This window comes from Balaenoptera acutorostrata, chromosome 7 (assembly GCF_949987535.1).
Source record: "Balaenoptera acutorostrata chromosome 7, mBalAcu1.1, whole genome shotgun sequence".
NCBI lineage: Eukaryota > Metazoa > Chordata > Mammalia > Artiodactyla > Balaenopteridae > Balaenoptera > Balaenoptera acutorostrata.
Genome location: NC_080070.1, coordinates 71250427 through 71275777, shown reverse-complemented (window position 1 = coordinate 71275777; position 25351 = coordinate 71250427). Strand labels below are relative to the sequence as shown.

General features: G+C 39.5%; 1 protein-coding gene across 2 annotated transcripts in view; it reads left to right on the top strand.

Annotated features, from left to right (window-relative positions):
• Positions 1-259: 259 nt before the first annotated feature.
• CRPPA (CDP-L-ribitol pyrophosphorylase A) overlaps positions 260-25351 on the top strand; it is a 324671-nt gene continuing 299579 nt past the window's right edge. For both annotated transcript variants that reach the window (XM_007164884.2, XM_057549909.1), the window contains exons 1-2: positions 260-883; positions 12311-12587. In XM_007164884.2, coding sequence (XP_007164946.2) covers positions 627-883; positions 12311-12587 — 534 coding nt within the window. In that variant the 5' untranslated portion in view covers positions 260-626. The remainder of the gene's footprint in view (positions 884-12310; positions 12588-25351) is intronic.

Sequence of the window (25351 nt, the reverse complement as noted above, 5' to 3'; positions counted from 1 at the left end):
GGGTGGGACATAGGCGTCAGCATTTTTTGAGCTCCCCAGGTGTTTCCAATTTGCAGGCAAATTTGGGAACAGCTGCAGTTTGGCTTGATATTTCATAATAACATTTACCCATCCACCTGTCTTTACCCGAGATGGAACCAGGATGCCTCATGAGCGAATGAAAGCCAGATAGCTAAGGTGCACATTTCTCTGTCCCATCTCGTGGCTCGCATCCAAATCTCTTCAAATCTCTTCAAGGGGAGAGGGATGGGAGGGAGTCCTGACCGCTACTGCCTGCGCACAGCTGTTAAGGTTTAAGGAGACCCTTAGGCATATAGGGAGGGCTGACACTTCCACCTGCGGCGACTGCTAGGCCTGCCAGAGGAGAAGCCGAGAGCCGGGAAATCCAGCCCTTCCGGGGCGCTGGGCTCGGGACAGAGGCCGAAGACGCGCCCGGAGGGAAGACCGGCAGCTGGATCGTCCCCTGGGGCCGTACAACGGCCTGGCCCGCGCGGCTCGGGTGGACTCTGTCTGTGTGCGCGCTTTGCCCTCGCCCGCCCTCCCCGCTGCGACCCCAGCCTAGGGCCGGAGCAGAGCCCAGGCGCAGTGGGCCGGGGCGAGCAGGGCCCGCCCCGCCGCCCGCCGCCATGGAGTCATGGCTGCCTGGCAGCTCTGGGCCCGCAGAGGCCGGGCCTCGCCTGCGCGGCTTGCGCGGCGCCGACCTGGCGGCCTCGGCCTGCTTGCTGAGCGGGGCCGGGGCCGAAGCCGGGTGCAGCGCGCCGGCCGTGGCGGCCGTTTTGCCGGCGGGGGGGAGCGGGGAGAGGATGGGCGTCCCCACCCCGAAGCAGTTCTGCCCCATCCTGGAGAGGCCGCTCATCAGCTACACCCTGCAGGCCCTGGAGAGGTAATGCGGCGCCAAGCGGGCCTTGCGGTCCCCGGTCCCCTGCTCCCCGCCCTCACGCCCAGGGCAGCCCGCGCGCGGCACCTGCTCCAGTAGCTGTGCTCGCGCTGGCACCCGCTCTCGGCGGACCGCGGGCCCGTACTCCACCCGCTCGGTCATTCCAGTTCGGGCTCCATTCCCGCTAGCCCTTCACGGAAGGGGAGCTCTGGCCCTTTAACAGACGGGCGCTGAGCCCGAGGCTGCCCCGCGGAGCCCGGGGCTGCCCCGCGGAGCCCTTTACTGCTCCAGCCGCCGGCCTGTGGAGCTGCCCTCAAGACTGACTGGGTTAGCGCGGGGGACGTTTAGTTCTAACCCCGGGGCCTGTGGGGACTAATGGGAAGCTGGTTTAGGAGTCTCCCTGTCCCTGTCTCATATTCTCTCTCACGCTTGCACTTTACTCTCAGCGGCTGTCTCCGCGCATGCGTGGGTGATGAGTTGCAAATGAGGTTAAAATATAGTTGCAAACTAGATTTTACTTGCAAATATAGTTATATGGGCCTTTGGTCATTCTTTTTATCAACTAGTAACAAATATTAACTGAGTATCTGATATGAGACATACTGTGCTAAATACTAGGTACTGAAGGTGGACCGAGAAGCAGGATTTAATCCAAACCTTTTGATGGTGGAAACGGATTTAAGGGCGCTAACTACATGCTGTATCTTCGAAAACGGACTAGCTGGGGAAATGGAGGGAAAAGGAGTGGGATAAGGAAGACCAGGGGAGTAGTAGTGAGGATCGAAGGAGGTGAAAAGGAAGGGTACGTTATTTTAGCTCGTTTTTAGCCGTGTGTAATGTGGAGCATGGGGTGAGGCTGGAGGGATGGGAAGCGGGGCGGGGGGGGGCGAGTACAAAGGTCCACATAGGTGTTGCTATGGTGTTTAAACTTATAGAAGCCAGTGTGGAGCTGTGGGAATATGTTTTCACGTGGATTGACATGAACCGTTTGCTTTAGGAGGCTTTAATGAAGACGAAGCTAATGAGGTTCTAGTCAAAGGACAGTAGCATGTTATCCAGAAAACAGACCCCTACTTCCCACGCTTTCACACACCCCAGAAGCCAAAGGCCCCAGTTGCTTTGCATGTGGTAATTTTTCCAAATGACACTATTCAGAAAGTAAGTGGAAGTGTAAAGACCCATAATCACCTTTGATTCGTGGCTGGTGGTTACATGTGAAACTCATACAAACATTGAAAGAGTTCCAGGTGCTTCTTTCGCTTCTGTAGTTTTCCATTTCTCTGAGTAGTTGATTCATGCTCCTCCAATATTCCAGTGTCATAGATATTGTGACAACGTAGCTCATTTATGCAGGTAATATTAGGGGACACAATAGAGCTCGGCCAGCAGGATCTTTATCTATTAAGCATTTAGATGTAAGGGAGTGCAGACGTTTCTACGTTGAATTTTCCTTCGTATGGAAAACCCCCCCACAAAACTTCTGTATTTGCAGTTTTGCCTCTTCTGAGGCAGCAGGAGATAGGTGGATATTAAAAAATATCGATTTTAAAGTACAAGAATGTTCTGGAAAGGCCTTGTTGATGTAAAATAAGATGGAACACTTATATTTTTACTTAATTTGATCACAGCAGTAATAAAATCCTAATAGCAATAGTAACTAATCAAAACCTCCATTTTGAAATACTTCCGGGATCATTCTTTGCAAACTATTACAATGCCTGAAGAATTTATGGAATATGGTTATTTTGGAGTATGTCTGAGGAAATCCTTGGAAACCTTGCATCACAGGGGTGTATCTATGGGTGCTTCTTAGCCATTTGCCAAATGAAAGCCCTTCTATTGGTAAAAGATGAGCTCCGTAGACTGCTGATAGTTTTCCTAGAGTGTGGTGCTAAAAGGCCTAGGTCATTTCATCCCGAAAGATAAATTATGGAAGTTCCTGGCTTTTGGAACTGAGAGTCAATGTAAAGAACTAATGAGGATTCAGAAGGAGGTTACCCCGGAAGTTTGGCCCCAAAATGGGATAGGGAAATGCAAAAAAAATGACTAGTTTGGTTTTCAGTTAATGCCATGTAAACATTTATTTCTACTCATTGACTTACCTATCCAAAGCAAGTAAAAATGTATAGCCATACAGTCTGTTTTAACAGGCTCAAGGAAGCAGAAACGTAAGCCTTTAGGTAGAAGAGCTGTGAAGGAAGCAAGTTGATTGAAGTCATAGAACCTTGGAAAGACTCAGCAGTTAAAAGTACTAATTAAGGTAGGGTAGACAGAGAACAATTGTCTACAGCTGTAAAGGCAACTGGTTGAAACCTTCAAAAAAAAAAAAGACTCCCAGAACCCTGTCAGAACACTGGAGGCTTAGCCTCAGGCTCAGAACCAGCACAGCCAATGGCAGAGTGAAGAGCTCTATGGCCACAGAGAAATTAAGAGCCAGATTCTCATTTTCCAATGAGATCCTTAGCACTTAAGGTAGACTCAAGGAAGTACTTTACTTTTCAAACATGCTATGCATTAAAGCACCTGTCTTTGCATAACTGAGAAGTTGGAGGAGACATTGAGAAGTTTGTCTTGTGAATTGTCTGGGACTTCATATTGTTTTTCTGCTTCAGTTGAAATTGGAAAAATACGCATTTTTCTAGTTTAGCCACGTTTTACTTGTGTGCCATTGAAATTTCTTAAACTAATTATCAGATGAAATGAGATTTAAAAGAATCTCTGAACCCTCAAATCTTAAACATGTTGGCTAAAGGCTTTCATTGGACCAATGGAGGCTCAAAGTCCATCTGAACTAGTTGTGTGTGTGTATATGTTACAATTAGCTTTTATATGTGTAGAAGAATATATATGTTTATATGTTCACAAAGTATATTGAGATTATGCAACTTGTTCAGATCTGTGCATTACAGGCATTATACTAAAAGGATCAAGTGTAACTAATTTGTAGGTTGTAGTAAGAACAAAGGTCTTCAGAAGTTGACTAAAAACATTTCTAGGAGTTTTAAAGTTTCATTTTGGCCTTTTAGGGGGAATAAAAATATAAATTGAACCACAGATTATAACTTGAAGAGAACTTTGATTTTTCTTATTTTGTTAACAAGGAACTGAGGTCAAGGGTATTAATCCTTTTCATAACGGTTTATGACCTGAGTTTGCAAAAGGAAGCGTTGCTTTAAGAAATCATGTGGCAGTGGTATTATTGGCAGGGGCCTAAAGCTCTGACAGTTCGGTTGTAAAATCTACTCACAGTCGATCAACTGATATCTAAATTTTACTGGTTAAAAAAAAAATGGATTCCCAGGTCTGAAATAGGAAGTAAAAATTTCTGCTGGCAGTCTAATTTCTGGCTTCAAATATCTAGGGAAAGAAAGTGTTAAGGAGAGCTAGTTAACCTGGAATAGCTAAATAGACTCAAATGACAACTACAATGAAAGCAAGTCAGAGAGGCAAACTTTGGCCATGCTTATTCAGACTCCTGGTGGCTGTGGACTAGGTGGGAATTTCTCTGACAATAGGTTTGCACGAAGTCAGGCACAGCCCTCTCCATAGCTCATGAGGCTTCTTGAGTTCTCGAGGACACTGCTTAAGATGTTTCTTGATAAGGTTTCATGCTCATCAAAACCTGTTATTATAAATTGGCTTCCCATAGAAATCTTTTATAGGAAGAAAATACGCTGTTGCGTTGATAAAGAACTTTGCGGACGTTGTGATAGTAATGTGTATCGTTGTATATTAATACGTTGGCATTCAAATTCATGTTTCAGAGCCTTTTTAGTTTGGTTAATGTGAGTTAGTCTCCTCGAGTCTGATAAATCCAGATGAAAAATTCATTTTGTCAATTTGTATGTTCTGGAAACCATGGGTTTTGTGATTGAGACTGGGTGGCTTTCTTATTACTTGGAAAATCGATGAAAGTCCATTTTGAGTAACTGTTAAAGACTCCATGGTGTTTTTCAGTGGATTAACTTCTGGTTTATTTGATCTTCTGAAAGTTTTCTTTTAATATTTTTGGTGTACTTAAAAAAATTGTTCTGTCCTACTGTGTTTCTGAAAACCACTGCAAATTCTGTTAGAACAAGAGAATAGAAAGCATAAATGTTAATCCAAATGAGCAATATTAATTGCTTGAATTAAGCTGAAAGTAGGAATAGAGTAGGGAAGACAGGAGAAATATTTAGAAGATAGGAATTGGCAATTTTTAGTGATTAATTGTACTAAGGATTCAGAAAAAGAGATGAATTTAGGATGCTTTTGAGTGATTGCTCAGATATATGAATTTGACTTAAACATTTTGTCTGGATGCTTCATTAATAAAAGCGTTAAGTCTGAGTCAAGGGAAGGAAGAGGCCTGTATTGTAGAAGAAATAGAGTGGGACTGTGTTTTGCACAGGTCAGATGATTGGAGATTTCAGTTCCTATTGGCCCCCCTGTGGCTACTGTGAGACAAGAGAGAAGACCAGGACGGGTAGTCTGGGCTTGACCAGTGGAAGCCTTCATGGGCCATATTAAAGAGGCTTGACATTGTCAAGGCAGTCAGGAGCCAGCCCCTTCACACCAATTCGGTATTTTCCTTCTAAAATATCAGGGTGTTTATGGAGAATGAGGAATCTATAAATTATGGCCACAGTACAATCCCGAGGCCTAATTTCCATGACAACTGTCATGTCAGTGAGCCACAGCTGTCACTGTCCCTTGGGGCCAAACTTCTGCAGCCTGGGTGAGAGCACTTAAGAAGTGTTAACAGGGCCTGATTTTTCCATCTGTTTTTATTTATTTATTTTAAATATTTATTTATTTGGCTGCGCCGGATCTGTAGTTGCGGCGTGCGGGATCTAGTTCCCTGACCAGGGATCGAACCCGGGCCCCCTGCATTGGGAGTGTGGAGTCTTAACCGCTGGACCACCAGGGAAGTCCCTCCATCTGTTTTTTAAAAGCATTTGTTTACATCTACTTTCAACTGATCTTGTTGAACTGTCTGAGCACAATATACCTGTAAGTAATATTTATTTTTAAAATATAATACACATATTAATAGAAATATATTATATTTAAATATAATAAATCTTAAAATATTCTGGGAGAAGATTACATCTGAGATACTGTATTTTTTCCTCAAAATGTCGGTAGGTGTAATGGAGCTTGAGGTTAGGTTTGTATTTGCCTATGGAATGTGCTAGGGAGGAAATACTCAGAACTTGATAAAATCCAGCTACAGGGGGTTCAGTGTGGACTTGCCTTCAGCTAAGGAGGTCGACCAAATTCATTTATTCAGCAAATATTTGTTCACTAGGCACTGTGTGAGGTACTTAAGGCCTTTCTTAGTGCCATGATTCTACATATTTAATTTTAATACTGTAAAAGGCTTTTAATTCTATAACTAGAAAAGTATGTGAATAAATCCTTCAAAACACAAGCAGTACTTATAAAGGCTTGCAAGTGCTGGGTGTATGCTTGGTTGCTGAACAAAATAGCATAACAAGCCCATTATCTCTTAAGAGTTGTGTAAATCAGCTTTCCGAACTTTTTTATTGTGACCTGTTGTAAGAATTAGATTTTGCTCTTGACTCAGTGACACATACTTAACTACATCCAACATATTTGAAAGAGAATTTCATGAAAACAATCTGTCCTTACTACTTGCTATGCATTCGAATTTTACTGTTGTATTAATTTCTATTGACTCAAAACTGTTAGTCTTAACTTACAAAATTGATTTGATGATACTCTAATGGGTCCTGAAATCTGCAGTTTGAGAAACACTTGTTTAAAACATTTTTCTGTTTAGAGCCTCATAAAATTGTTTCAGATAGTCTTAGGCCGCGAGTATATCTGTCTAATCTATATCTACTTTTTTGGACTGCTTTCTGTTTGATGGAACATAGGTAATCATTTTATAGATATTTTAAGGCATTCCAGTAAAATTGGGATTGACCTTTGGAAGTTCATTAACTCAGATGTTTGAATGAATACTGTCAAGCAATGTCCGATCTTTCTCCCTCTTCATTATTCTATATTTTAACATTTAATTTCATGTAATTTTTGGTCAAAAAAGCAACATGTCTTTAAAAGTTGCTTTTAGCTTATTTTTCTGATAGAATAGACTATGGAAAGTAAAAGGTGATAGGTTAGGGCACAGGTTAAGCTCTTGCCTTAGAAAAAAGTCCTGTCCACTGATATAGTTGAACATGTACTTAAAACTTCTCTATTTAAAAAAAAGCAAACAGTGTGATGTCCTATTAATAAACTAAATAGATTTGATTACTTTTAAACTTTTCTATAAACTCAAGAGCACGTTTTATTCCTAATTGCTTAAGCTTCCTCTTACCTATTCATTGATTCATTTAACAGATACTTCTTTTATTTATTTATTTATGGCTGTGTTGGGTCTTCGTTTCTGTGCGAGGGCTTTCTCTAGTTGCGGCAAGTGGGGGCCACTCTTCATCGCGGTGTGCGGGCCTCTCACTATCGCGGCCTCTCTTGTTGCGGAGCACAGGCTCCAGACGCGCAGGCTCAGTAATTGTGGCTCACGGGCCTAGTTGCTCCCCGACATGTGGGATCTTCCCAGACCAGGGCTCGAACCCGTGTCCCCTGAATTGGCAGGCAGATTCTCAACCGCTGCGCCACCAGGGAAGCCCTAACAGATACTTCTTGATACATAGTCTGTGAGGTCAAGAATTCTGCCGGTCTTTGTTATTGGATTACCAGTGACTAGTATAATGTCTGGCAAATGACAGATGCTTACTGGATGTTTTCTGAATGACTAAATGAACACATGAATGAAGGAATACTTACTTATGCTTAAACTGTAAGAAATAAACTTGACCATGTTTTGACCATAAATGCAGCAGCATTGTTCAAAATAAATGAATTGCTGGGGACATGACGATCCAGACGTGATTTTTTTTTTTCTCTCATGGATTTTATGACCTCTCAGTGTTGGTGCTTCTACAGAGGTTTATAGTGTGAGCTCCAAAGTCAGACTGGAGTATACCCAGGTCCCTTCATTTCCTAGCTGTATAATCATGGGCAGGTCACTGCCTCTGTGCCATCTGTGAAATGGAGATAATAGTGATTTCTTTCGGAGCCGATGTGACTATTAAGTGAAATATTACAGACACATGCTCCAAACAGTACATGGCACTTAGCCAACAATGAATACATCTTTGTTGCTATTGCTACTATTAATATTACTGAAAGCTTGGTATGTGCCAAGCTCTGGGATATAGTCTTTGCTTCCTGTGAGTTGGCAGCCTAGTGAGGGAGGTAAAAATGAAACAGTATGATGCTTGATAAGACTCCCTAGCGATAAGAGTACTCTGGGAGCTGAGAGCAGAGATGCCGCACTCAGAATGTCAAGGGGAGCTTGCTGGAGGAGGCCACATCTGAACTGACAGCTGAAGAACAGTAGGACTCAGCCAGGAGTGGGTGGGGGTGGAGGAACGATGAGGATGGGGGATAATGTTGAGAGGCAGAGGAAGCAGCATAAGCGGAGACCTGGATGTGAGACAATGTGGCGGTCAGAGAAAGAGGGGCGTGGCAGAGACCAAGTGGTGCAGGGAGAAGGCTGAGATCAGGTCTTGAAGTGTCCTGCTCAAGAGCCAGCAGGGGGTGACCTAAGGTTTACACTTGAGAGAAGTCATCTAGAAGTGGTAAGAGTGGATTTTGTTGATTAAGTGAGAAGGAGGAGACGAGCTAAGAGGCTATTGCAGAAATAATGGGAGAGATGGCTGCCTGGGTCACAGCTGTGCCAGTGGGGACAGAACCTTGGGAAACCTTACACCTAGGGGGCACTGAGGAACTGTCACTTGCTAAGGACTTGGTTAAGCACAGTATAAGTTTTAAACCATGTAAATAGAGTAAGTTCTAGCAGTGTTAAATTTGCAATGATAGAAGTGGGGGATGGATGGATTACAAAGCAAAGAGCAACCTACACTTAGTCATATTCCAGAATCCTCCTTATTGCCTGTTCACATAACTACATATTTTCTGGTCTGGTATTCTGTGAGTGGTGTTGCTTTGCTTTAGCTTGCAATTAACATTCCCCCAAGGTGTCTGACAAAACATAAGTAATCCCAGTCATCCTTGGAGCCTTAGAATCTAGAAGTCAGAGTAAAGAGTCAAACTCATCGAAACAAAACAATCAACAAACAATATTGCATAGGGACGGCATTTTCATTGATTTTCATTCTCTCTTCAGGTTGATGAGGAGAGCTTTCTGTTTTCATAATCCTTGAAACTATGCTATGTTGTAAGATCCTGGTAGATGAGACAGACCAAAATCATTTATTGATAAAACAAATAATTGTCGAGTACCTACTAGGCGTAAAGCAATGGGCAAAACTGATATTGTCCTTGCTATCATGGAGCCTACCTTCTAGAAGATGGAATGTTGTATTTTGATGAAAAATGGTCAAAATATTTTTTTCAAGTATTTTTTGGCATCAGATGGCAGTATAGGAAGATAAAGTACGATGTATTTGTGTATCAGGTCCTTCTGATGTTTCCCATATGAGACAGTATAGAGTGTGAGGACTGCATGAGTTAAAACATGACTAATGCTGAAGACTTAGCTAACATCGATTAATTTACTATTTCATATTAATTGGTAAATTATTTATTTTGCCAGTTTTTCTTACTGACTCAGGAGGATTATTACCTCTAACTCAGGAAGGTTACCATCTCTTAAATCTCATCCACAAGCACCATCTGATAGACAGGCTGCCATCATTGTCTTGCTCGGACTTCAGCAGCAGCTTCCTACCTGGTCTGTCTGCATGCTTTCTCTTCCCAATCTATTCTCCATCTTGCACCAGAGTAAAGTTTATGCTCTTAAATTAGAAGTTGCAGTCACTCCTGTGAACATTTCCATGGAACTAAGTGGCTTAAAGCAACGTAAATGCATTCTTAAACTTTTCGATGTCAGAAGTCAAAAAATCGGTTTCACTAGGCTAAAATAAAGGTGTTAGCAGTGCTGTGTTCCTTTTGGAGGCTCTTGGGGCAATCCATTTACTTGCCAGATGGCAATCCATTTACTCTCTCAGGTTCTGGAGGTCACCTGCATTCTGGGACTTATGGTCCTGTGTCATAATGAGTGCTGCATTTGTTACCACATCTTCTCCCTTGACTTACTTGCTTTTCTTTCACTGGTAAGGACTCTTGTGATTATATTGGACCCACCCAGATAGCCCAGGATGATCTCCAACTCAAGATCCTTAACTTAATTACATATAGAAAATTCTTTTGATAGGTAGGGTTACATATTCACAGGTTTTGGGAATTAGGTGATGGACATCATTTGGGGGTTACTATTCTGCCTACCACAGTTCCCATTATGTCATTGAACAGCATAGAATACTGGGGGAGGTGAGTATTAATTTGAGTGTAAATGTCCTGCATAAAGTTTTTCTCTAGATTCCTATTTTTTTTTTTTTTTTTAGATTCCTATTTTTTAAGATTAAAGACTAGAACCCCTAATATGGCCTTGGAGGTCTCCATGGCCTAGCCCAGCCCATCTCTTGTCTGGTTCTCCAGCCTCTTCATGGGCTCGTCTCTGTGCTTAAAGAACTCCCCTCCATTTCCTCCTAGTTTCTCAGAACCTTGCTACGGCCTCTGCTTAAACCATCCCTCTCTCTCTCCCTCCAAATCCTTTTGCCTATTTTCCTGCCTCTTGCCACTTGAAGAGAAAACTCTGCTTCCTTAGGGAGCATTATCTTGGCCTTCTCTGTGCTGGTCAAATATTGTGCTGCATACAATCCTGGAGCCTGGACCTCTCCTTCACAGCACTTTATTGCACCTTGCAATTGTTGGTGTTCTTTGTTTTATCTGTAAGCTCTGTGAAAGCAGTAACTATTTCCATTGTATACTCAATTCTGATCATTTATTCAGTGCTCAATAAATATTTGTTAGAAGAATGGACTTAAAATGAAAGGATAGTGTGCCCTGAAGTTTTGGTTGTGTGCATCAGTGTAGTGCTGTCGTAGCCACAGGCAGAATGGGGTTTTGGGTTATAGGAAGGGTTTGTTCAATAGCAGAAGGTAGGAGATGGTTAATTATTGAGTGAAGCAACCCAGTGTTTTTCATTTATCGATAGTTAATTTCATTATTCGGTAATTTTCAGACCCTTCTTTCATCTCTTTAAAAGTGAGTACAAGACTTAACTGTCTAGCATGAACATGTAGGATCTCAGAGGCTAAGAATGCCATTAAATTTTAAAGTGGCCTTTAATCAGAGTTGATATCATGGGCCAGAGGCAGTTTTCCTGGCTTGGGCCCGTCAGCTGTGGAACTTTGAGTGTATAATCACGTTAGCCTCTGTTAACACTGGTCTTCAAGAGAATTCTGCCCAACTTTACTGCAGCCCCTGCCACTCAGCGCTGTGGACTGTTAGTATTTGTATGTCAGTAGGCCTTTAAGAAAGTGTTTCAGAACAGAGAAGAATTGCTTTGCTTTGTATCTGACTCAGCAGATGAATTCCTTTAATTTTATATTTCATTAAAATATGAGTTTTCTCTTTTATTTGAGCCTGATTTATACTTATACAAACTTAATTAGCATAGTTTCCCTATTTAAGCTAAAACATTTCACCTCGATGTAGGCAAAGTTTAGTTCAGCTATCCAGCTTTGTTGCCAAATCAATGGACTTCTTGAAAGAGACACAACTTGTGGAATTCAAAAGTGCTTTGAGTTGTTGCTATTTAATGGAGAGAATTATTTGGGGAAAAAAAGCAATTTAAAAGCATAATCTTAAATTTTTTCTCTTAGTCTACTGATGAATATGCTAATTATTTAAATTTAACTTAAGAAATCTGTGATACATATCTATACCTAATCTATGTTTTGCAGTATGGGTACTTTCACACTATGTATTGAAAAATACTACTTATATTTATATTCATGTTTCTATAGTATGAAAAATTCAAATTCTTAATCAACCCCTTTACTAGACCTGATTAAAAATGCATAACATTGACTGAGTTAATAGCTTTCCATTTTTTTTTGTTGTTCCTGCCTTTTTAAAAAAAATTAATTAATTAATTAATTTATGGCTGTGTTGGGTCTTCGTTTCTGTGCGAGGGCTTTCTCCAGTTGCGGCAAGCGGGGGCCACTCTTCATCGCGGTGCGCGGGTCTCTCACTATCGCGGCCTCTCTTGTTGCGGAGCACAAGCTCCAGACACGCAGGCTCAGTAATTGTGGCTCACGGGCCCAGCTGCTCCGCGGCATGTGGGATCCTCCCAGACCAGGGCTCGAACCCGTGTCCCCTGCATTGGCAGGCGGATTCTCAACCACTGCGCCACCAGGGAAGCCCCCACTTTCCGTTTTTAATGTCCCTATGAAGATGTATTAGTAGTAATTAGTAACTCAGTTTTGTTACTAGCTTAACTTTAGTTGTTTAAGAATCAATTGATAACGAAATGTGTGCATACTTTCCTTATAGAGTATCTTGGATAAAGGACATTGTTGTGGCAGTCACCGGAGAGAACATGGAAGCAATGAAGTGTATTATTCAGAGGTACCAGCATAAAGGCATCTCTCTGGTTGAATCCGGAGTGACCCGCCACAGGTCAATTTTCAATGGATTAAAAGCACTGGTGGAGGATCAGCCCAACCGTAGACTCTCAAAGCCGGAAGTAGTGATTATCCATGATGCTGTGAGACCATTTGTTGAGGAAGATGTCCTCCTTAAAGTTGTCACAGCTGCTAAGGAACATGGGGTAAGTATTGAAATACTTCTGAGAACGGATAAAAGGGGCAAACGCTATAGCACGTATTCATTTGCTGGATTTTGATGGAATTATATTCAATATTTAAATGTCAAGTTAATTAAAATGGGCAAGATGACATAAGACGTTATGCTAATTTGTTTTAGGAAGTTTATATTATTATAGATCGTGAGACTGTTCTGGAATTTCTTTTGCTAGGTAGTCATTTATCATAATGTAATATGAGCTATTTGGAGAAGAATGCAATAATGTCATTAGAGTATGGATATGAATGGATGGACCTTAGCTGCATATTTAATTTCATTCCTTTACCTAAAAATGCCTAAGAGGGACTTCCCTGACATTCCAGTGGTTGGGACTCCACGCTTGCAGTTCAGGGGGTGCAGGTTCGATCCCTGGTCGGGGAACTAGGATCCCACATGCTGCGGCATGACAAAAAAGGAAAAGAAAGCCTAAGAATCTTGTAAGAGTCTAGGAGCTATGTGATTTAAAGCAAAATAAAAAAAAACAAACAAACCTGGCTCATTTCACCCAATTTTTGTTTTAATTTTTTAGAAGTGGTTTATTTTTTAGCACAAACAGCCAGGCAAGAATTTCACACCCCTTAAAGTGAATAATCTTAGGATGACAGAATTCTGTGTTCACTTCTATTTCACCAAAATAAACACAGGATAGCAAAAGATCTACTGTAATCTTTGGAACATATTTGCTTTTTAAAATTACTGAGTAAAATCCTGTAAATGACATAATAGATACTAAACTTAAGTTTGCAGTCTAAATTTGAGACTTAGTGAAAATTCATGGCCCAGACTTAGTATAGTATAATAGAAATAGGCTGTGGAATTGGACAGACTGAGGCCCAATTCTGTTTTTCTAATTATTAGTAGTATAATATGTTCAACTTTCTCAACTTCTTTGAGGTTATTTGCCTCTTAAAAATATAGATGCTAACTTGTAAGGCTGCTTTTAGGATTGGAAATTGTATATATGTTAACTACATAGTAAAGTGCTAAGTATTTAAAGTGGTATTACTGTAAGAATAATTATAATATCTCAGATAATATGTTCCTTCAAAGATTGTAGACCAATGGTAGGAGTCATCTAAGCCTTCCTAGCCATCTGGGTGGTCAGGAAGTTATAAAATACTCAACTGGGAAAGATAGTCTGATTTCTCTTTAGTTATCTATATGTATTTGGACTTTCATTTTCAGGAAATTGCTCCTAATTCCATCTCTCTACAACATGAATTTCTTTTACATTTAGACCTATGTAAGAATTCCACAGGTAAAATGAAACATTTTTCTTATCCTTAATATAACTTCTAAGTGGTATTTTGATGTAGTGAAAATTGTGGCTCAGGAACATTAGTGACCACAAAACTTTCTCACGGCTCCAGTGTTTTTTGTGGCCTCTTCCTCTTTTCCAGGCTCCTAGATTGTGGAAGAGACAATGTGGCCAGGTGCAAGGGTGATGAGGAGGAATAAAAGAAGAAAGGATTTATAACTTTTAAGAATTTGAGTAAAACTTTACAAGTTTGAAAGTTCTTAGGGAAGACTATATAATTTGGGAAGTTAGAAAGTCTAAGGCATACCATAGTACAAATAAATTATGGCTCTTTGCCTATGTTACCTTTTGGGAAAATAGCACTTACAACTCATTGTGAAAATCAAACATTTGGGTTTTTTGAGTATTCAGAGAATTTCTAAGATTGTTTATGAAGTGATTCTTTTGGTAGTATGTCTGAAAGGCAAAAGATTAATTTGCACCAATTAATATGCTGAGAATATCATTTAACAGGTGACTAATAAAACATGTATAGCAGTTTGGTCATTTTTTGTTAGTTGCACATTTGTCAGAATTGCTTTTAGACTCTAATTTTCTTAAGTTGTTAATCAGAATATAATTTGTAAGGTTCGGTCTCATTATGCCTTCTAAATAAAACAAATTATGTTTTAATTAAATCTGAAACTTTCCAAATACATTGAAAAGCTGGTTTAAAGCAAAATCTTTACAACTAATTTAAGAAAACTTCAGAAATTTGGTGTCTAAGAAATACTGCCTTGTTTTTGATGATGTTAAGGGATAATTTTCATAAGTGTAAAATCATTATTAGTTTCATGCAGTTATAAGGAGCATGTTAAGGAGTTTATTGCCCTCATTAATGAGGGAACCAGACAGATGTTACAATTGAGAGGAGGACAAATTTGTATGGAATAAAGGAATGTTGAAATTAATTCACAAATAGACAAAACTTTTTTTCCCCACGGGACGAGGGGTGCCAGTTGAACCTTCACTGGGCAGAATCTATTGGCAAGTTTATAGGCGAGAATGATTTTCCATTTACTATCAGTTATCTATAATTTATGAGAGTTGTAAAAGAGCTCAAGGGCAATGAAAAGCTGGTTTCTGCTAATCAGGAAGGGTTTGCTCTAAACAATACAGTTTTCAACTGGGGACACTTATTTTGCTTATTCTCATTTCCTTAGAATGTTGAGGATAGTGACCCAGTAGCCTCAGGAAATTCAGGCACTACTTTCTGCCACCTCTCCTACCCTGTTCTAAATTTTAATCCTAAAAACAAAAACACAACTAATTGAGATGTACTACTAGTAGTTGAAGTTCTTGAATTGGTGGGAAGTATTGGCATCGTTTTAACCTCAGGTCAAATTGCAGAAAACTGGTCTGAATTACTTTCTATAAAGAAAGTAGTGAAGATTTTTGCTTAGAGCTACCAGACAGTTGTTTGCCTGGGATTCCTTTGAACTCATTCTCCTTTGTTATTTTAAATTGTGTTTTATAGACTCTCAACTGATTGTCCTGTTTTCTTACCTCTTAGTTTTCAAACCCTACCCAAAAAGGTCCCTTTCAGATAAATCATTTCCTGAATAAATGAGACACTGTGACAGCCCCCTGGTGGGTATGCAGGCTTAAGATAACATTGATATTTTAACTTACATTACATTTTGGTTAAAAAATCCAAATTAATGATGATGTACTACTTCAAGAGACTAAGATGCCCCCAAATTAAGGCTGACATTAGGTTGTCTGCATATAGGGGCTCAAAAGTGTTGCCAGGACCCCAGTTCTTTTCTCTGTGTATGCTCCGTTTTTGGGTTCCACAGAGGCAAGATGACTTCAGTAGGGCAGCTTTTATCATTTCTTTTACTTTTGCTTCTCATTTATTTTCTTTTACTTTTATTTCTTATTTCTTTTACTTTTGGTAGGGTTGGTCAGAGTATGAAATTCTAAGTGTACAGTTATTTTTTCCCCAGTACCTTGAAAATATATTATGCCATTGTCTCCTGACTTTAATATACCTTTGAGAAGTCTGCTAACCAGTCTAATTGTATCACTTGAAAGTAATCTGCCTTTTCTGTCTGGTTGCATGTAAGAATTTTTCAGGTTTTGTGCAGTGTCTCTGGTATTTCAATACATGAATCTTTTTTCCCTTGCTTTGGATTTTTTGTCCTTTATGAATTTTATGGTTTTTAAAAATCAATTCTAAAAAATCCTAAGTGATTATCTTATTGAATATTGACCTTGTCCCATTTCCCAACTGACAGCTTTTTTTCTTCTTTATCCATATGCATCTATATATGATAAACCTTATCCTGTCCTCATGTCTCAACTTTAATATTTTCTGCTTGTTCTCGTGGACTGCCTCACGGGTAATTTCAGTTTTCTATTTCATTCTTCAGTTATAATCTTTTGCTTAAGGAGTTTTACAATTGTAATAATTATCAATTTCTAGGAGTTCTGTTTGGTCCATTTCAAATGTGACTGGTCTTTTTCTATTTTGCTTTTCTGTTTTGTCTTTCAGTATTTAAACATTTTTTTTTTTTAAAGTTTCTTTTCTTTCTTTTTTTTAAAATTTATTTATTTATTTATTTATGGCTGTGTTGGGTCTTCGTTTCTGTGCGAGGGCTTTCTCCAGTTGCGGCAAGCGGGGGCCACTCCTCATCGCGGTGCGCGGGCCTCTCACTGTCGCGGCCTCTCTTGTTGCGAAGCACAGGCTCCAGACGCGCAGGCTCAGTAATTGTGGCTCACGGGCCTAGTTGCTCTGCGGCATGTGGGATCTTCCCAGACCAGGGCTCGAACCTGTGTCCCCTGCATTGGCAGGCAGATTCTCAACCACTGTGCCACCAGGGAAGCCCCAGTATTTAAACATTTTATACATTGTAGCTAATAGTAATTCTTGGTAGTTTAATTCTCCAGCTCTTCAATTCTGTTCATTTTTGCTCATGAGGATTGGTGTCCTCCTTTGCAATTTGGATTGTAAACCCATGTTTGGCAGGACTCTATCAGCAGGAATCCTCTGGGCATGGGATGAAGGTATGTTTCTGAAACATGAATTTGTGTTCCCTCTGCCAGGGATCCCAAGGGCTTTTCCAACCTGCAGCAACTTTTGTCAATTCTCGGGTTGAAGTTTTGTAGATCCTATGGTGGTGTTAAAGCAAGTATCAAACACACGTATAAAGTATAGATGATCATTACCACTTCTCAGGGAAGACTACTCCCACCCCCAGCTCACCCTCCTGCCCACCCCGCCCCAACTCCCAAGCCAGGACAGACAATTTTGCTTTGTCTTTCCTCGCTGAGGGCACCTTTTTCTAGTCTACTCTTTAAACGAGTATATAGCTTCTCATGGATCTTTGAGGGCTACAGTTCTAACCAACCAAGTAGCACAGGCTCAAGATCTAATTCCTCATTCCTTCTCATTTGTTAAAACTAAAGCCTCTTGTTAACCCAAAGGTCTCTGCCATCTTACTTCCTTGGTTTCTGGCTATCATGTTAGTTCTAGGGAGTTTTCTTGAGAGTCATACTTTTAAAGTTCTTTTTTAAAAAGGCACTTTTCAAAGTTACTTTTAAAAGCTGTTTATGAATTCTGCATTAAAAAAAATTGTAATAGGTTTTTCCAAGGTATGTGATCTGCCATATTGCCAAAATAGGAGTCCTTTACAAGTATGAAGTACTTGTATATTTCTGCATAATTATAAGTCAAGAGATGTAGTTATAAGGACATTGTTATAAGGGATATGTTGGAAGGGTAAAATAAGTTGGAGCACTGAAAAATAAAGATGTAGGGAGAATCCTTTTTAGAAGGACTAATAAGCTATTGCATATACTCTAAGAACTGCCAGTAAAGTCTCATTTTCAGTTCATGCTATCAGTAGAGCAACCTCCTAAAGACTTGCTCCTGAGGGAAGACGTTTAGTTTAGTTACTTGCATATGTTTCTTTCCTGAGCTCTCTGTTTTTGCATCTCTAATGATGTTTTATCCTCTCCTCCGTAATCAGCTTCTTACAGTAACAGGTTATATTTATTGCTTCTGCTTCTTCATCTCCAATTTATCGCTCAATGCATTGCAATCAATCTGGCCTCTTTCCCCTCTGACTATTCTGACTAAAAATCACCTGTAGCTTTCCAATTCCCAATTAAATACATTTTTAGTCTTTTGTATGACAAGGAGTTTGACTGGCTTTTGTCCCTGGTTCCTTGCAGGGAGAATAAATCCTTGAAATTTGTCAAGGGTCTTCGTTTTTCATGAGCCTATTGGATCTCATTTGAGCTTACGCTAATAAGATGAGATGACTCAGGATAGGGGCTGATTACCAGCAAGACCAATGGAGCTTTGAACCAGCTGGATTTTTGGGGTGAGAGGAATGGTGCTGGAGACTGAACTCAGTCACATGCTCAATGGTTTAATCATGCTTACAAAGTGAAATCCCAATAAACTCTGGACACTGAAACACAGTGGGGAGTTACTTGGTTGGTGAACAATGAGGTGCTGAAAACATGCTGCTCCCTGATTGTTTGGGGGGAGGGCACCGTAGAAGCTCTGTGTTCTGGTCTCCCCCAGATCTCACCCCATGTGTCTCTTCATTTACTTATCTAGTCTGATTTGTATCCTTTGTCATAAATATGTAATGTAAGTAATCATAATCATATAATCATAATGTGATAAGCATTTTTCCTGAGCTCTGAGTCATTCTAGTGAATTACTGAACTTGAATAGAGGTTGTGGGAACCTCTTGAATTTGGAGTCAGTTGGTCAGAAGTGTTGGTGGCCTGGGGAACCCCACTTCTCTCTGGTGTCTGAAGTAACGGCAGTCTGGTTATGAACCATGGGTTTATGCTAACTCCAGGTGGCTGACATCAGAATTGAGTGTTAGAGTACACCAGTGTGTAGAGAATGGCTTAAATTTGATAGTGTTAACTAGCTCTTCCTTGGAACTCTTGCCCCTACCTTGGCTTCTGTGACTTTATTCATTCCTCTTACTTTTTGACCACTCACTTTTCAGATACTTCTTCCCATCCTTTAAATAAGGTTCCTTTAACTTTTATTATCACCAAACAAAGTATTTCTGAGCAATCTAAATCATGCCCACAATACTTAATATTGTTTAAATCTACATACAATAAAACACACTTTTGGGGAATGTACAATCTGAGTGTTTACACCTGTAAAGATTCTTGTAATCACCACCACAGGTAGGACACAGAACTGTTCTAACACTCTGAAGAATTTCCTCCTTTTGCCCTTAGTATTCAGACCCTTGTTCCTCTAACCCCCATCAACCACTGATGTGTTCTCCGTTCCTGTATTTTTGTCTTTTCCAGAATCCATAAATTGAATCATACAACATGTAACTTTTAAAGACTATTATTTCACTGGGTACAACACATTTGTATGCACCTGTTTTAACTTCCACTGACACACTGTCCCAAATCTCTCTCATTCTCAGGCTTCTCACTTCTGAATTCCAGACCTGCTGTGTTCAACTTCCAGCTAGATAGAACCACTTAAATTTGCCTTTTTCAGTGTCTCTGGAATCATGTGCAGATTGGAATTCACTAATCCTCCCTGATATCTTTCCTTGAATTTCATCCATAAGTAAGAGGGAGCCACTGAATTTTGAGGAGGGAATAATAAGACTTGAATTCTACAAAGATGACTGTCTGCCTTGTTCAGTAGGTTGACTAAAGGAAGAGTTTGAGGGAAGTGAAATTTGTTTGGGATCTACAGTAATGATGCAGCTGAGTGATGATGAATCCTATTTAAGCCAAATGAAATGGAGAGGGAAGTAGATAGTACTATAAATGTTCAGGGCACTGGACTGCCTGGGCTTGACTAACGGTGTGGTATATGAGCCATAGGAAATAAGGGACGTGTATCTTGTGTGCTTTTAATTTTTCTGTTCCCTGTGGTAGTCCTCATCTCTTCTCTCTAAATCCCTGTGTTCCTGCCCTCCCCACCCTTGCCTCCAAGTTTCTGTGAAATTAGGGTTTAGGCACTGATTTTTTGTTTGCCACATCTTTACAGACCTATTTATGGAAATGGCATTTGCCTAAGGGTTATGACTGCCTGGGACCTTTTCCGCACTGGTTCATGATTTATCTTATCTTTTCTCATAAAACAAGGTCTCCTATACTTCCTGTATTGGATTTTTGCAATATGTAAAACAGGGACTTTTTGTATCTGAAAGCAGCCTCCAGGACTTTGTTTCTTCCTATATTTGAGTATCAACCTGGCACAAGGTTTCTCAACGTTGGCACAATAGACCTTTTGGGTAAGATAATTCTTTATTCTTGGGGGGGGGGCTATCCCATGTGCTGTAGCATAGTTAGCAGCATTAGTTTTTGTTGGAAAATTGTTAATCTGAAGAAAAACAGTGGAATTTATATAATGAGAAATTTTTTTTTTTTAATTTTTATTTATTTATTTATTTATGGCTGCATTGGGTCTTCGTTTCTGTGCGAGGGCTTTCTCTTGTTGCGGCAAGTGGGGGCCACTCTTCATCGCGGTGCACGGGCCTCTCACTATCGTGGCCTCTCTTGTTGTGGAGCACAGGCTCCAGACGTGCAGGCTCAGTAATTGTGGCTCACGGGCCTAGTTGCTCCGCGGCATGTGGGATCTTCCCAGGCCAGGGCTCGAACCCGTGTCCCCTGCATTGGCAGGCAGATTCTCAACCACTGCGCCACCAGGGAAGCCCGAGAAATTTTGACATGGGGTGTGTGTGGGATCTCTTAGGACTGTGCAGCATGACTATTTAGCAATGATGAACAACACTTTGGAAATTCTGCTGAAGTTAATGTGTATGTATGCATCAAGAATATACTTTCACTACCCAGTTTTATAACTTTATGCAATGTATTCTGGACTGTTTTTTTTTATTTTTAAATTTTTATTTCATATTGGAATATAGTTGATTTACAATGTTAGTTTCAGGTGTATAGCAAAGTGATTCAGTTATATGTATACATATATCTATTTTTCAGATTCTTTTCCCATATAGGTTATTACAGAGTAGTGAGTAGAGTTCCCTGTGCTATACAGTAGGTCCTTGTTGATTATCTATTTTATATACAATAGTGTGTATATGTTAATCCCAACCTCATAATTTATCCCTCCCCCCACTGACTTTTCCCCTTTGGTAACCATAAGTTTGTTTTCTGTTTCTGTTTTGTACGTAAGCTCATTTGTATCATTTTTCTAGATTCCACATGTAAGTGGTATCATATATTTGTCTTTCTCTGTCTGACTTCACTTAGTATGATAATCTCTAGGTCCATCCATGTTGCTGCAAATGGCATTATTTCATTCTTTTTTATGGCTGAGTAATATTCCATTGTATATATGTGCCACATCTTCTTTATCCATTCCTCTGTCGATGGACATTTAAGTTGCTTCCATGTCTTCGCTATTGTAAATATTGCTGCAAAGAACATTGGGGTGCATGTATCTTTTCAAATTATGGTTTTCTCCAGATGTATGCCCAGGAGTGGGATTGCTGGATCATATGGTAGCTCTGTTTTTGTTTTTTAAGGAACCTCTACACTGTTCTCCATAGTGGTACAACCATAGGTGTGTGGGTTTATTTCTGGCCTTTCTATCCTGTTCCATTGATCTATTATTTCTGTTTTTGTGCCAGTACCATACTGTTGTGATTATTGTAGCTTTATAGTTTAGTCTGAAGTAGCTAATTCCTCCAGCTCTGTCCTTCTTTCTCATGATTGCTTTGGCTATTCAGAGTCTTTTGTGTTTCCATACAAATTTTAAGATTTTTTTGTTCTAGATCTGCAAAAAATCCCATTGGTAATTTGATAGGGATTGCCTTGAATCTGTAGATTTCTTTGAGTAGCATAGTAACTTTGACAACATTGATTCTTCCAATCCAAGAACATGGCATATCTTTCCATCTCTTTGTGACATCTTTGATTTCTTTCATCAGTATCTTAGTTTTCAGAGTGAGCTCATCAATGAATTCAGTAAAGTTTCAGGATACAAAATTAATACACAGAAATCTATTGCATTTCTATACACTAACAACGAAAGATCAGAAAGAGAAATTAAGGAAATAATTCCATTTACCCCTGCATCAGAAAGCATAAAATACCTAGGAATGGATTGCTTTAAAATAGAGATGAAAAAATCACTTAACAGATATTTGACTCTGTATTTGGAAATTTGGCATAAAGTAGAATTGACCATGGCTAGTAATCACTTAATCTCTGGTGGTTGTGATCATGATGATCCACACTGAAGGTCAGAGTTCAGTCCTGGGTGTGGGTCAGGTAATAAGCTCTCCTGGGCCAAATGGATCCTTTATTATCTACTCAAGAGAAAGTTTGGTATTGATTTAAGTCCTATGTCTAAAGAATGAGTGAGTTCTGGAAGAAAACAGTGAGTTCTGATTATTTCTTGGGAAATGTTGGCAAAGGTTTAAATTAAGACCAGGGCAGGTGGTGAACTACTTATTCCCTGACTGCCTTGGTCTGAGGTGAAACTTGATCTGTTTCTGATGCTAGAGAAGCTGCTATGTGAAAGGTTTTTGTTTTGCTTGATTACCTGAAACTATCTGCCCTTGCAAATCTGTTCAATTAATTACTTTAAAATGAAGTTTGAAAGGGTAGATTAAGGAAAGATGAGTATACCTAGGAATTAAACTTGGATATGTACTAAACTTTATCTCTGATCATATTAGGTTTCAGATAAATGGTATTACTCTAATTCTCCAGAATTAAAGTTTAGTGTACAGCGGGTACTCCTTATGCCTTTGTGCTGCATATTCAGGTTTAGGGATAGTTTGTAGTGATAGCACAGTTTGGACAGGTTTTTCTAAAACCTATATTTCTATACTGAATAAACTATAGATTCTTTCCTCATAAAAGGAGATGGGAAGTATTCTACTATAAAAATGTGAAATAGTCAGAATCTCATAATTGGCAATGATTAGCTTTGAAGATGTTATTCTGTAAACATTTATTAAGTAGTCTCTGAATAAAGATAACTCAGCTAACTGAAATTTTAATTACCTAGTCAGAGGATTTCTGTTGTAGAGTGTCATAATTAGCTTGAATGCAGATGCCTGAGGAGGGATGCATGTTAGTACCTGCTGTGTTGATGGATGATAAGCATTGTTCAATTTTGCTTTTAAAAGTAAACAGGAGAGGTGGGGTTCTTTATTCATATTGTATGATTTGTATCTATGACGTTTTCCATGCATTGATATGTGGAAATATTTGATAGATTAGCCTGAGAGGCACGTAATCACTGTGGTGCTGAGCTGTTAAGCTTCCAATCAGAGCTCATTATGCTAATTCCCATGGAAACAGTGTGTTTGATAACTTGGGAATTACATTTTATAAGACAAACTTCTCAGATAGCTGTATTTTAGAGGCAACTCACTTTGTCCATACTTGGACAGCAGAGGTATTTTCACTTGTGACTCTTTTCTTCAGCTTTTTGTGTAGTGAGACTTAGGAAGCTGGTCTTAGGTGGCTTAGGAAGCCACCTTGTGCTTTCAATTGTCTTTATGTTGTGTTACTTTCCAACTAATGTTTTAGCTTCCATAGGAAAGAACCTAGTAATTTCTGCAATATACTAATCCTACCATAATGACATCTCAAAAATGAATGATCTCTGCTCTTGAAGTTAGTTTTCAGTAATCAAAATGAGGGTCCATAAATACACATCTTAGAAATTCTCTTTTTAAAAATACCAAAAACAGGCAGAGAACTTCGGACACTTGCACATCTACCACATGGTATAATAAATAGAACATTACTGGTCACTGTGAAACTGTCCCTGCCTTGATCTTGTTTACTCCTCCCAGATGGATAAACATTATTTTGAACTTTGTTTACTTGCCCTTTTCTTCAGTTTTGTAGCGTGTATCCCTAAAGAACATACTTGTTAGATTTTATTTTTTTGTTGAGGTATAATTCACACGTTCATATGATTTTTAACTGTTTTGTATATATATTTTTTGCCCAGTGTATTGGGGGAAATGTATTCACATTAATCTGTGTATCTATAATGCATTCATGATCACTGCTTCATATGTCACAATTTATCTGTTTACAGTTAGTGGACATTTATTTTTAGTTTATGCTAATATGAACATTGCTAGCATGAACAGTGCTACTCATGTCTTCTGGTGCACATGTGCAAGGATTTCTCTAGTCAAGATATGTGCATGTTACCAGCCTTACCAGATGATGCTGAATTATTTTCTAAATTTGTATCAGTTTACAGTCACCAATAGTGTATTAACAACAGTTTGTTGCCCCACATTCTCACCATCCCTTGACACTGTTAGACTTATTTTTTTCTAATCCAGATAGTGGAAAGTGCTTTCTCTTTGTGGTTTAAATTGGCATCTTATAAGTAGGTTGGGTATTCTTCATGTGTTTATGGGCTCTATGTGTTCTCATTGAATTGCACATGTAAATCTTTTGCCCCCGTTTCTAGTTCTCAAATAACCACTGGTTTGTTGGGGTTATTCTGTAAACGAATACTTTGCAAAGTATATGCTTTGTAACTATTACCTCCCTTTTAAAAATTTCTTTTTAAATACTGTTTTGTGATGAGCAAGCATTTTTATTTCAATATAGCCAAAATGACTAATGTCTTTATGGCTCTTGATTTGTGTGGGATCTGAGAGAGTGAATATGGGTGCCTTGGGTTCAGATTGTGGCAGTAGAAACAATGAAAAGTGGGCAGATTTGGGATATTTTGAAGCTGATGTTTTGCTGATGGTTTGGATAGGAAATATGAGAGGAGGAGAAATCAATGACCTTCAATGTTTTTGGTAAGAACGACTAAAAGAATAGAGTAGACGTTTATTTAGACGGGAACACCTGTAGAGGAGCCAGTTAGGGGGGTGTGGTATGGGTGAAACCAGAACTTGGATTTTTATAGTCCGGTTGTGTGTTTTGATCTGAATGGAGATGTTAAATAGGTATTTGGATGTACAACTCCAGATTTAAGGAGAAATATCTGGGCTGGATTTATAGATTTGCAAAGTCTCGTATAAGATAGTATTTGAAACTGTGGGACTTGAAGAAGTCACCTATGGAATGAATGTAGCTAGGGAAGTCTGAGGTCTGAGTTCTGGAAGTGCTTTCCATTTAGAAGGAGGATATAAGAATCTAGGATTTAAAGTGTGAGAAGATGAGAGTTTGCTTGGTGATAATGGTTTCTGAAAACCAAGTGAACAAATGTCCTCACGAAGATAAAGAGCTATCCATTGGATTTAGCAATGTGAGGGTCATTGTGAGCTTGAAAAATTTATTTTGTGGAGTTGTGGAGATAAAATCCTAACAAAAGTAGACTACAGAGCACATGGGAGGAGAGAAAAATTACAGATAAGGAATAGTATAGTATGGACAATTGTTTGAAAGAGTCTTATTTTAAACTGGTACTAACTGGCAGATGTATGATCAATGGAAGACTGATGTAATGATGGGAG